This window comes from Patella vulgata, chromosome 7, assembly GCF_932274485.2.
Source record: "Patella vulgata chromosome 7, xgPatVulg1.2, whole genome shotgun sequence".
NCBI lineage: Eukaryota > Metazoa > Mollusca > Gastropoda > Patellidae > Patella > Patella vulgata.
The window spans coordinates 26181054-26195505 of record NC_065885.2 but is presented as its reverse complement, the minus strand read 5'-3'; the positions used below and the strand labels follow the sequence as shown (position 1 = coordinate 26195505).

At 35.0% G+C, this 14452-nt stretch overlaps 1 protein-coding gene across 1 annotated transcript in view; it reads right to left on the bottom strand.

The window, feature by feature from the left end:
• LOC126827191 (voltage-dependent calcium channel subunit alpha-2/delta-3) overlaps window positions 1-14452 on the bottom strand; it is a 109575-nt gene that overhangs the window by 47237 nt on the left and 47886 nt on the right. The window contains exon 3 of the mRNA XM_056102287.1: window positions 6293-6412. Coding sequence (XP_055958262.1) covers window positions 6293-6412 — 120 coding nt within the window. The remainder of the gene's footprint in view (window positions 1-6292; window positions 6413-14452) is intronic.

Sequence of the window (14452 nt, the reverse complement as noted above, 5' to 3'; positions counted from 1 at the left end):
GGTTTGGTCAATGTTCAAGAAATGAACAGAACAGGAAGACAAGTACACAACGACTGTAAAATAAAACCGAAAGAACTTGATATCAAAACTATAAAATATTTTGACAATGCATCAAATTGAATAAAACCCATAATGTTCATTGATCATGTCAGTAATCTAATTCTATATGGTAGAGAAGTCACAAGGTCAAGCAAAATATATCGAGTTAGAAAAAAAATGAATAAAATTTGTGACGTTAGGGTTAGAATTAATAGCCCGATAGGCTAAATAAAACCATTAAATGTGCTTGCATTTTCTTTTTCTCCATGAAATTTGACATTGATTTTCTGATAAACGTGTGTGTTTTTGACTTAAAATAATCCATATCTTGTAGGTTTTGCACTCTCGTTGTCTCGGGTTTGAAGACCCAAGTTGACAAAGTTGGCATGGATGCGGAAATATTGAAGAGATAACTAGAAATCCATTGGATCGACATTATTATTTGTTAGCGAGTGGTTTCATGAACTGCAGATCCAATAAGATCAATAGTGTGGCTTCACAGCTCTAATCAGTTCTAGTTGGTGAAAAATCACTCGGAATAGATAAATTGTCGTACATTTACATTAACCTTAAGGGACGGATTGTAAATTTACATGTTCATCAAGAGATGCGTAAAAGCTTTATCCGGGTTCTCTAACTCCATGATTGACTTGAAGCCGGGTCCATTAGTAAAAAATCTTTACCTTAATACCCGAATTATACAAACTTGCATGAACACATGTATTTGTCACCAAGACAAATCAGAATTTGTCTTAAGAAATGTATGTATATTAAGGTGATATAATTGTCTCATTTGTTATGGTCTTTGCCATAATGTCTTCTGTCTCTTCCAGTAAACCACAAAAAATCTCTCTATCTTTTTAAATCTTGTGCAAAGACAGGGCTCTCACTCCAAATTTCATCTGTCTGACATTTTTATGTCCTACACATTCAGCACTCATATTCTTAATTCTATGCCATAAACATGACTTCTTGTAACAGATTTTTCGGAATTTTATGCTATTGTTTTGTTTAGTTCCTTTTTATTTTCAACATGTATTATCATTATTGCTAAGAAATTTCTAAATTCTTTTTTGAATGTCTAAAAATGTTATTCTGTAGTCACAGAATGTCAACTAAGATTATCCAAACCATTCTCCAGGTAAATAATCTTGTTGCAATGAAAGTCTCTTTGCTATGTGAACTTTTCATAGAAGTGTTATCAGGTGTCCTAGAAAGAGTAAGCGTACACCTGTCGTGTGCAAAATTGCCCCCCCCCCCCACCACCACCACAGTCCAGTTGTTCAAATACAACAGTACAAAAAAAAAATATGAACTCAAACAGAAATGGTATCAAATGTTCTTGAGAGGGCAAACATATACTAAGCAGACTTTGGTTAAAGAAAATAAAATCTAGACAACCTTTGCATTTATTTTTCTTGTTTGGGATGCGATCAGGGAAAACCTGTATTATATCCTAAAAAATACATATCCAACAGTTTCTAAAAATGGTTCTCAAAAAATAAATACTATTAACTAAGCCGGAAAGTTTCCAGTTTCCATTTTTTTAGGTCTGTAATCTATTTGGAATCAAATAAGTAATGTCGAGAGAAATACATGGAATGCGTTTATAGATTAGTTGCTGGAGAAAGCCAGTTATAAATTAAGCTGCTATCAAATTAGTTTACCCCGTGAGATGGCAAATAAAATTAATTTGTCAATTTTCATGTTTCTGGTTATATACATTGAATTCCCTGGCGTAACTGCATAAATCAATAATAGAATTTAATAATTAGACTCTAACTCTCACCATATTTGTAAGTTATTCCAAGAACAAACACTATACAAATAGTTTGTCTATATATCACATAGAAAGATCAAATAATGCCACCAGTGGTCAATATCATTATACCCCAATAGGAATTACTTATCCATACAATACATTAAGAATTCAGTGGGACAGTATATCTGACTCTTGCTGTTGAAACATGCAATGATATGTTCCGAAATGGAGTTCTGCACGTTAACTGTTGAATTAGTCAGGGTATTGTGTTATATAGATATGGTAATTTTTACTTAATTCCCTCCATGTGCAAAGCGAGGACAAACATTTACCATACCAGCAGCACAATCCTCTAAAGGATTTTGCATTCTAACATCACTTACAATCAAGGGAGTAGGAATTAAAGTCAAGCATAATCGATAAGATACAAAGCCAATGGATGAATTCGGCAAAATCAATTCTACCTCCTCCACAATATCATTGTTATACATAACTTCTGACACTGCTACACATTACCATTTAACATTTTAGTGTACTTAAGGTGAAAAAATCACATACAGTCAGTCAGAACATGTGTGAAGATGATATGCCTAAAGCGGTCAACTATATATCTAGAAATACATACAGTGTGCTATGAGAGAAATATTGCCATGACATATGCTCGCAAAGGTATACACAAGATCTCAGGGATCTTCCTCAACATTCAAACAAGTAGTACCACTGACAAATGAAATGAAATGGAGTTTAATGTCCTACTATTCTGCTCCTAAACTGGGCTAAAGAAGACGGGTACCACTGACAAAGTGATTCATGATTTTCCATTCTGGTTTCCCCTTATCAGCCATCACTGGGATGGAATCCGGAACCTCCTGGTTAGTGAGCCAGCACCCTACTCACCAAGCCACCATGGCTCCTATGCGTAAGCTTGTATAAGGGATACTGTTGTCATAAAGACATCCTATCATCAAAATCTGATTTGACAATGAATATATATATATGCCTACCCATACCATATTAGTGTTAGACAAAATGCGCCAGCAAGATTCTGCTCACTACTTTGCCATGGGAACGTCATTTACTCTATTTCGGCGTTTATTGTTTATGGATTATGTAGTTGATTACCCCTATTTAGGGTACAATATTTTAGTACTACCAAATGAAGCAATGGCAAGTGGTACCAGCTGTTCTGGAAAGATTGACTATACACAGACGGACGTCAGCCAAACTTTTTTTTTTAATAATCCCCTGCTTTCTTCGAAAGACGGGGACAACAACACTTTCTCATTATATAAAGAGCTATTTCCCCAGTAAGAGATCACTGCCACAGAAACTATAACAAATCAATTTGTTTATTCATTACAAATGAAACTTTTTCTAAAGCACTAGAAAACAATTTCTAAGAAATTTGCATTGCTTTTGAAAAAAATCAAAATGGATAAAAGTACGGTTAAGGAAAATAACAATCTTATTAAGAAAGAGATAAACCGAACTACCATTCTATTGCACAAGCCAAAAGATAATTCAGTCATAAACTATTGTATAATTCCTTCACTTATCTAGAAGAATAATGACTCCATCCAGAACCACAGACTAGATGATGGGTCTTCGATCTACTTTATGACAATTTACAATAACTACACGCGAGCATCATATAAAGTCATAGTGGAATTCCTCCTAATACAAGATTGATGAGGCGCTTCATGCTCCATTTATAAGCTTTATAGTTTTTGTAACTTTATATCAATTCTCCTCATAGTAGAACTTTTTGAACCTAGTATCTTAGCTATAATAGATGCACTTGTGGCAGTTTTCTTAGATATTAAATATTCTAATGGAGAAATAATATGTATGGGTTTCAATTCAGCTCATCAATTATTTCAACCTCAGAAGCATGAGGTTCTTCACGTAATGGACTGAATGTTTTAATAAGCACATATTCTTAATGTAATCTAACTAACGATACATTTAATTACTGTGAGAATCCATAGTGCAGTTGTCATTTAATAAATTACATTTTACACCAATCTTCTTGTGTTCGTCATTTGTTTTGGGGCTGTTTTTAACAGGGAATTGAGCACAAATATGATTCTGGATTGAATTATTCAACTTTATATAAGAAAATAAAAGTACTGGATCTAAGGCTACAGAATTGTGGCTGCAGGGACAGGGCTGGGGGAAAGGAGATGCTTGCTTGAGGTCCATCTAAATACCCCTCCTACTTCCACTAACTTAAATTCTATGTGTGGTCCACTAGAACGCACATCTTTAGATAAATGCTGTTTCACATTAAACACAGAATTTATAGGTTTTCTCTGTCTGGAGTTGAAATCCTTTTTTGTAAATATATACTAAGCAGCAAAAGAAACGTCTGGTTCTTATGTTACTCTGAATAGACACATTGCATAAAACTTGCCAAATGTTTTTATTGTATATTTGTGACCACATCTCCAACTTTACCTGAGCAATAAGGCTCTTTCCAAAACACAGAATTGGACCCAGAAAATGTTCTCAAAAACTCAACCTGACTTCTGAGATGGTAATGTGACTCGACACTGGCCACACCGCCCAAGCCGTTGCCAATTACTTCCAGCTCAATGTTCGGACCATCTACAGGCTTCAGCAACGCTTTTGGGCCACCAATACCACCGATGATCGCCCCCGAACTGGTAGACCAAGGGTTACCACAAGGCTACAAGACCGCCATGTTGTGTGACAGAACGTGCAGAATCCCTTCACACAGGCATCTGAGACAGCACGTCAGACAGTGGGAACACACGGAGACCCATCAGTAGCGATACAGTGCACCGACATCTCACTAGAGAGAACATCCATTGCCGTAGACCTTACATGAATGTCTACAGTTTGCCCAACAACACCAGAACTGGCGACACAGGCAATGGAGAACTGTTCTGTTCACAGATGAGAGTCGGTATTGTGTATCAATTGCAGATGGCAGAACCAGAATATGGCGTTGACGTGGCTAGTGTTATTCTGACCAATGTGTCATGGAACGAGACTCGTGGGGAGGTCCAAGCATAATGGTTTGGGGTGGAATCAGCCTGAACCAGAGAGTGGGTTCCAAAATCTTGGTCCAGGGAGTGGAGGTGGCATCATAGCAGTGCGCTACATCAATCAAGCTCTCAGACCCCTTCATACGACATTTCGCATGTCATCGAAACAACGTTTTCCAGCATGACAACGCCCGTGCCCACACCGCCAGAGTTGCTCAGGACTTTCTACAGCAGAACGGTGTCAACGTTGTGCACTGGCCAGCTCTTGGTCCAGACTTAAACCCGATTGAACATCTTTGGGATGAGACTTAATAACGTCGTACCCGATTGAACATCTTTGGGATGAGACTTAATAACGTCGTACCAAGCCCAAACACAGCCAGGCTTTTCCGAGAGTGTGGTTCCAGGTGTCAATGCCGTTCATAAGTCGTCTGGTCCATGTACAGACGCTGCGCTGCTGTTATTGACACTCGCGGTGGACACACCAGATACTGATGTATAGACTGTGTGCAGACTCTAAACCTTCACGTAATGTCTTGGAATCGTGATGAATTAATCACTAATGTGTCAACATTCTGTTCACAAAAAATTGCTATGATCCATTTAGAAAGTCGTTTTCTAAAATGATTTGATTAAAGTGCCTCTCTGATTTTGAAATTGTACTGACGTTTTGTTTGCTGTTTAGTATATTTATTTTTAACTGGAGGAGGAAAAAAATCTCTGAGTTGACAATTATTAATGCTTGGTGGGCAGAGCATCCATGTATCAAAGGAACAGAATATGAGATGAACGTTTTACTAACAAAATATATTAATAGCTCCGAGTGTCTTAATGTTTTATTTAATTAAGACTAGTAGAAATCCAGGTCTAATCATATTTAAACATACACTTCATTCTATATTTAACACATATATGTACGTTTTCTAATTTAATTACTATAATAAGATAACAGTGCCAGATGTTTACACAAAACTGTGGCTGGTTTGGAGCCTTTTTTATACAAAATAAATTTTGGAAGAACTAGCTGATGCCTTTTCTAGATGGTATGATTGTATTTTTTGACCAAAAGAATACAGATTTAGACATTAAGTTTGCGATTCTAAGTGGCTTTGAAGCTGAGATAGTGGTAGGTTTTATATAGCGTAAGTTTAAATATATGCTGTCCTAAATAAATAACAAATATAGACACTAAAAAGCATACTCGTTCAAAAAATATTAATGAAAGTTATGTCCCTTCAGAGTTCACAATATTTTGAATGCATTTTCTTTTTTTTTCCTCTTTATACAGTCTGTTGACGGCACTCAATTCTATTCACTATCACTGAGTACAACCTATGCTTAAATTATTATCTAACGGACATTTCCCAGCCTTTATTTAAATAAGAAAAATGTTAATTGGCCTTCTTACAGGATGTACTTTTAAAATTTACAAAATCTGCCTCCATTAATTCAATAAAAGTAAAATTTTAAATATGCTTACCTCTACAGCATCTATTTTCTTTTTCAACATCAACTCAATATTATTTTTTACTGTCGCTAAAATCTCTTTAACATTCTTTTTCTCAACCTTTAATTCATTGCTAGGTTTTGTCTTGTGATACTGAAAAACAAATTACATAGTGTTAAACAGTATGCTTAATATATTATTAGAGTGGAGCGCCCCAGTGTTGAGATCTTCATATTTCAGAAGAATGAAATGGGGTTTAAAGAGAAAGAAATCGGGTGTAATGTCCACCAGACACAAACTAGGTCATTTCGGGACTAACATATGGTTTAATTTTATTTCAATAATTCGCTTGCGCCTAGGGGTCTTTATTAGTGGGAGGAAACAGAACAACTTCCCAGCATTTTGAATAGTGCTATGAATTTGTAATATTATACTATCTTATAAAGTACCATATTAATCTGGTATATAAAAAATTTAATTTGGCTTTAATATTGCCAGAGAAACCAGACAGATTACAACTATTGTTCCATTTTTACTACAAATACTCTGATATTGCCATTCGATTTCCTTCTACAAAAAAAAATAACAATGACAATCATTTGTTGTTAGACATCAATACAGTTTTTCATCAACACGACGTGAAAAAGATTGAAAAGGTACATTTATCTTTTGAGAAAATCAATGTCCAAGCCAATACAATCTGTGAGAAAACGGGGAATCTTTGAAGTAGGAAAAAAAAGGCTAACCTAAAACGGCTAATGATACAACGTAGAAAACATCAGTTGGTGTTGAAACAGCCTTTGTATCATTAACCGATTTTAAACAATCGTCAACTAGCTACATGACAAAGATCAATGAAGATTTGATAGTTAATTTAGAAACCGACTTTACACCATCACAGGGCCTACAGAGACTGTACAGACCACAAACAAACGTTCTTTTCTTCCTCACAGAAAATTAATTGTCGGGATCATGTTTGAAGATGACATTGAAATCCTTAAAAAAGTAATGTTATGAGAAAAAATGTTCTGTGGCAAAATAAGAGAAAAAAATCAATTTCATTTCCCATTTCAAATGTACGGTGCAACATTTTGTGACAGTGTAAAAGAATCTATACTCCTAAATATAGTGAATCAAAGTTTCAAAAACCCATCTATACTTTTAACAAATTCCAAATTATGTCCAATGGAAATGAAATTGCATGGTTTTATGTGTGTGCTTTGGATCATGAGGTTTTTCTGCGAGTCAAGTGGTCTGAGTCAAGGAGTAGGGTTCAACCTTGTGGGTTTCCTCCCATCACTAAGGAACCCTACATGCTGGAAAATTGTTGAAACAAAATTGAATAAAGTATTAGTTATGGTATTACCTAGTTTGTGTTGAGTGGACATTAAACCCCATTTCTCTCTCTGTAGCCATAATGGCATTTGGATAACCACAATACATCATCTGTTCGATTTTGATTAATATGAAGGAAAAAATGTTCATGAAAACCAAACCATAATTGGTAGTTTCTGTGACCTCTGTGCTTTGTTTGTTATAACACCTTGAATCTCTAAAAGTCCATCATCCCTAATTAAAGCAATACAACCGACCGAAAGAATTGTCATTTTGAACAATCATGTGATGGCCTAGACATGCACATGGATCATAAAAAGGCATGTGTATGATTGGTTACCTAGCAAAGCATTGCCATTATTGAGGGCCATTTGCCCTTGCATGTTTAACACGTAGGCAATCGTTCTAGGCTTGACTGTCCAATGAGGTTGGTTTAAATTGCTCTCATAAGGCTGTCTGCCCATATCTTATCTTTCAACTAGGGGACTGTAGTACAGGGTTTCCATTTCAATGTTTTACAGACTGGCATGTGTGATAATATCCACCATCATAGGCGCATCTGACATTTGAATAAATGAATGAATGAATAAAATGGGGTTTAAGGTTCTACTTTTCTCCACCAACCAGGCTAATAAAGACAGCCATACAGTGTGCTATGAGGGAAATTTTGCCTGGACAGCAATTGAATTCCAACTATAAAGGGTTCTTTTACGTGCTGGCCAATGTCCTTGTTTTTTTGTCCAATCCAAATGACTAGTTGATGTTTCTCCACAGCCCCTCCGTCCTGAACCAATGACATGGTCGAAACACGCTGAAAAATCCTGGGGTATTTTCTCAGCCAACATCGGTAACTCCAGACCACCTGTTTAGTAAGCCAGCAGCTTACTCACTGAGCCAATGTGGTTTCATTTTAATATTTGGCAACACAAGTATTCCTATCGATCTTTTTAGTTTGTTCCTTTAAAATAACACTAGTTTTAACAAGAATCTAAAAATAGTCCTGATCACTAATTAAAAACTTTTCAATTAATTGTAAGACTGGTAATTAAATGCTTACCGATTCTTTAGATTTCTAATTAAAAATCAACTTTGGCTCCATTAAGGAAAAATAAATGACTGTTACTCCAGTATGCTAAATGAATGGCAAACAAGACAGAAAAAGAATTATAAATGGAAATTATCATCCAGCAGAATATTAACGAGGTTTTCAGAAATAACATTGGAGCCCTCAAAAGATATTAATTTGAGCCAAGGTCTAATGTTTAGCAATTCTGAATAAATACTGCTTTCTTATATCAATTTGCCTGAGTGATTAGATGATAAACAAACATAAGTTCCAAACTCCATAAAATAATTACTGATAAACATTTCTATAACTCAAATAGGAATGACAACTCATGTTTATTAATCTAAAACAAATATTGTTCCTCAATATCACTGAATTAATGATTAAATTACGAGTAATAATAGAAATCGGAAAAAATTCATATTAAAAACATATATATGACATGAATCACTGCAAAGGACAGATGTTTATGAGGTCTTATGGAAATCTATATTAAATATATCATTGTACTAAATTGTTTATCTGAATTATCACCAAATTTGGTTAATGGTTCTATCAATGTCACTAGTAATTAAATATCATGTTAAAGGGACATTTAGTATAAAAAAATGTGTGAGAGAGAACATATTGACTTATCAATAACCAGATATTTTCTGGACGAATGTATGGTCCCGAAATGGCCTAGTTTGTGTTTTGTTGATTTTAAACCCCTTCTCGCTCTTACTTTAATTGATTCACATGCAATCAGGGGGGTGGAAACACCAGAATATTGGCACAATACGGTAAGCAAATAACCATACTCCTTGTCACATACAAATTTAGGATCAAACACATGACTTGCAAAGAAAACAGCCCTTATGATAAATAGTGCTTAGACCGCAAATCAAATGTTAGTCCCACACATATTCTGTGGTTGAATGATTTCATAAAAAATTGTTTACCTAGTGTATTAAGCTATAATATAGTTCTTACTTGTCGATATTACACCACTTTATCAAAATTTCAATTATGTATAACTTTGTGATTTTTTAATGAAATCCTATAAATTTTGGCTATGATATCTAGAATATGGATATCTATAACATATCTTTCCTTGGCAATTACTTTTGCAACACTTTGGACACTTTTGACAAAACAACTCTCATTTGTGATTAGTAGGAAACACTTTTAGAAATAGTTCAGAGTTTCATGTCCTGCTCACATTCAGCACATGACCAACTATCATGATCAGTCAAACACCTGGATTGTATTTATACAGGTGAAACTGATGTAATCTACTTGGTCTATTGCGTTGTATAATTTGAAAGCTTATCACTTATATATTTGTACACAGTGGCGTGCAAATAGGGTGACATAGGAAAGGACAGTCCCAGCATCCATTTCAGGTGAGCATCCAATCAAAGAGTGAAATTAAAATTATGTTATTTCAAATGTGAAATTATCGCTATTAACTTTGTTGTACAATTAAGCGACTGTACTTAATTTGAATAAAAAGTTTATTTCATCTGTTTTGACATATTTGAAATGACTCCCCGTCTCAAAATTCTCAGCGCTGGACCCTATAATCGAGCCATGGGGGAGGGTAGTCAAGGAACTGGTCCAAATTTCGGCATACCACTCTGTTAAGATGTTAACGGGAAACCATTATACACAATATTCAGGATTTCTATTCAAGAGCTAAGGAAGTCTTTACATTAGTATTATTACCAATAATCTAGAATTTCAAATACATAATTTTCTACAAAACACCTGTTTTGGAAAAGCGAAGTCGGCAATTTTTTTTTTTTTGTGGGGCAAATGAGTCTGGCACTAGCCTTGCTTCGACAGCAGAACTCTTGCAACAACATCATTCACCAGCACTGTACTTTTATTAATCTCAAGGTGAACATCTGGTAGTTGTGGTTTGGATTAGAATTCTACAATCACCAGAACTATATAATATGTAAATAACAACAGAATTGGATATACCACGAAATGTAATTTGGCATAGTATGATTACCGATAACAGACATCTGAACATTTTGGGTCTCTTAAAGGTCCGATATATGTGAATAAATAGTAAATATAGACCTTTAGACTGTTCACTATAGCAGAATAGAGGGGCCTGGCAAGGAAAGTGTCTAGTCATTTGGATGGGGCAAAAAATTCCATCACAGTACACTGTATGGCATTGTCAAGTCAGTGCCAAAAAATAGGAGTTAAACCCCATTTCACAAAACAAAGTAATCTAACTATAAGGCTTATTGATCTAGAAATTATGAAAAAAATCGATTAATCCAAAATTAAAAACACCAAATTAGTCACAATCAGTTCGTCTTAACAACTGTGTGGTTATTTGACAGAATTTTGAAACAATTAAGTGCAATTAAGTGATTTAAATTCCGGAGATTAAGGCACTGGCTCGCCAACATGGAGGTTCAGGGTTTGGTGTTGGCCAAGATAATACCTCAGTTTACACTTGTCACAGTGCAGGACAGAACAGTGTTTTTTTCAAGATCCTGTGTACACATTGGCATACCCGTAAAAAAATACCTTGACAGTTGGAATTAAATTGCTGTCCTGGCCAAATTTCCCATATAGCACACTGTATGGCATATGCAGGATGTTAAATCCCATTTCATTCATTCATTCATTCATAAATAATCTTTCATGTAAAATTCCATACAAATAACTCAATAAGATACCCTACTATAAGCCACAATCCGCTTTATTACTGTTTTACCGATAAGCTGATTAAATATATAACATTAATTACCTTACAGTAAAATCTTAAAGGTTTTTGAGATAAAACTATTTAGAAATATTTTTTAAAAAAGTTTATAATACATTCATCAAAAAATTAATGACAGACCTTATTTTTTCCATTTAATCTGTGAAAATGGTTTCTACAATTGAGAGAAAAGAAGATAATGGATACTTTGCTTTTTTCTATCTAATAACCATTTTTCCATCTATAATTTATTTTTTTACGGAAGAATGATAGGAAAACAATTTGATTCTGCAGCAAACCAGAAGTTATCTCGCAGTATGTGGCAATTATTAATAGATTTAGTACCTGACGTATAGCAGAAGTTGATCAATGGAAGCGTTCACATTAAATTACGGTACCGATTTTCTTCTTGGATTTTTTATGATCAATCCTTTCACAAACGATTACAGGGGAATATAAATTTTATCCCATTACATCGGCTTAACTGTTTTAAAGGGTATGATTTTCCTTTTTCGGTAAATTACTTTTATATCTGCATCTGCTTCTTGAAGTGTAACAAACATTTAAGTTAATGCATTTTCACACTGTAAAAAAAAAATGGTTTTGTTCAGAGTAGCTGAGTGAAGAAACAGAATTTTATTGATGCAAAGCTACAAACTGATAGGTTAACATTATTACTATTATTATCATCGCATATAGGTTTATTTTTGGAGTTAATTGTTCCATCCAATCTATATAATGTTAGTATATAGCTATCATAATACGTAATGCCAGACAATACTAGCACGCTGTGTTCACATACCTTGGGAATGGAGAGGCCTTGATTGTTCTGTCCTTTGGCTCATTCATAGGCTTACGAGTCTGGGGGGCAGCTTTTGGGAAATCTGACTTTGCAAAATAATGTGCCCGAAATCTAATAAAACACTTATTTTACTTTTCTTTTAATTGAATACGACGAATTTGTATTGAATTGACTATAGATTAAAACATTTTGTCTGCAGCCACTCTATTTTGTGCGACATTTTTGTGAATGCAACTGCAACAGTCTGATTGGATGGCTGGAATTCAGGTCAGCATTGAGTGGGATTTCAGTTACAAAACCATTGGACAACTTTGGAGTTGCTTAACTCAGGAGCTAGAATAACATAAAACACATTCATGGTGGTTAAGTTTTCCAAATTATCTCCAGGAGGGCAATGCCTTCAGGTCAGCCACCAAAGGTAAGATATATTGGACATCATTGAAGTTGCCATATTCACAGGCTGGAATAGCTGGAAAACATGTTTGCGGCAGTTAAATTTTCAAAATTATCTCCCAACAGTCCCGTGGACTTTAAATGATTGATCGGTTGATTGGAATTCAAGTCAGCCATCTTAATTAGGCTATAAAATTAGACCACTTTGAAGTTGCTGTATTCTTGGGCTAGAATAGCAAAAAAATACGTTTGAGGCTGTCAAATTTTTCAAAATTTTCTTGGGGGTTTGCCTATATAACGTTAGTATATAATATAGCTATTATAATATGTAATTCCAGAAGATACTAGCACGCTGTGTTCACATACCCTGCGAATGGGGAGGCTTTGATTTTTCTGTCCTTTGACTCACTCAATAAAGGGGTATGGATTTTAAATGTATATATATGTGAATATGGGTTTGAAGTCTAGCAGGAGAATCTTAAGTTAGTAATTAAAATAATTTTAATAATGTTTTATTTTTATGACAGCCAATCCCACATCTCAAAAGTTCCATCGAAAACTATTTTAAAAAGTTTTGCATGCTAAATACTATAAATGGCCGAAATATCATAAATTTCTAAACAATGGGCATAGTTCATAGCAGAACATGTCAGTATTAGGCCTCCTTTCCTTGTAATTGTTTCAGCTACAATTTTTGTTATTTCCATGTGTACTGAAAGAAGTTGGGGGAATCCCACAAAAATGACTCACGTGTAAGGATTTCGCTTTACAGCATGAACAATATATCATAGGCCCAATACCTATATTCTCTTTTTATATTTCCAACTTTCAGCAAGTGTTTCATAGATGTGAGAAAAAACACTGCAGAAAAATTGTGCATTACATCAAACTGATTAAATTACAGACCTATATTTTGTTTAGTTTTTTATACTTTCAATGGCCTCCACTACATGAATATCTGACCAGTTGTAGTGGGAAGTCACATCAGGGGTCATACGAGTGGCTTTTGACCCTATGACATCCGACATTTGATCAATCAATCAGCATTCATGTTTCAAGTGGGTATTTGGAAATACAACTTTTACATTGTCTTCACTGCCAATGTCTACCCACAGTTCCATGCACCACACCCAAGAACTCACCACAACGGCAAACAATTTCATTGGCTAATCGCTAATATCAACCAGAATGCAGGTTATATAACAACTCATCTAGATCCTAGTGTAGTGAAGGCAACAATGCTCACGCCGTTGATCGCCACTTCCACCAATTGCGATAAAAATATAATTTTGGCAATAAATTATTCAATCTGGCGAAATTGTAGGTTAGGTTTAAGAATTTGGGGGAGAGGTTAAGTCTCCACATAAGCACTGACCTAGGATGATGAAAAATTAGTTTGTGATATTTCCTGGCTAGGGTTAGGGTTGGGATTAGCGCTCGTCCCGTTTACATCTCGTGACCTATAATGAAAAATTGAGATGGCCTTATCATTTAGCACTAAGCCAACAATACTCGTTCGATTTGTTTGGGATTATTGGATTATGCCTTCTGTTTGATCTTTTTCTTACTGCAGTTGGCCAGTTTTGTAGTTAAGTTTATAAATATTCTTGGGGCTGTTGAAAGTCAGTATTGTCTATGAGATCCCCATTGGTGGAAGTGGCCGTAAAACTACAGGAACGAATGAACGAAAGTCAGTTATTATTAAATCATATGCCATGGGTCGTAAGCGAACAATAGAACAGCCTTCTTTAATGTCCGATAATATTAGAAGAATGTCAGATTATTTTAATATGCCACCACCAAAATGTTTCAGGCTATAGATGCTACTGATATCAGCTCTCGTCCATTTAATGATATTACATCCTCCTTGGATGCAGAAGTTATTAT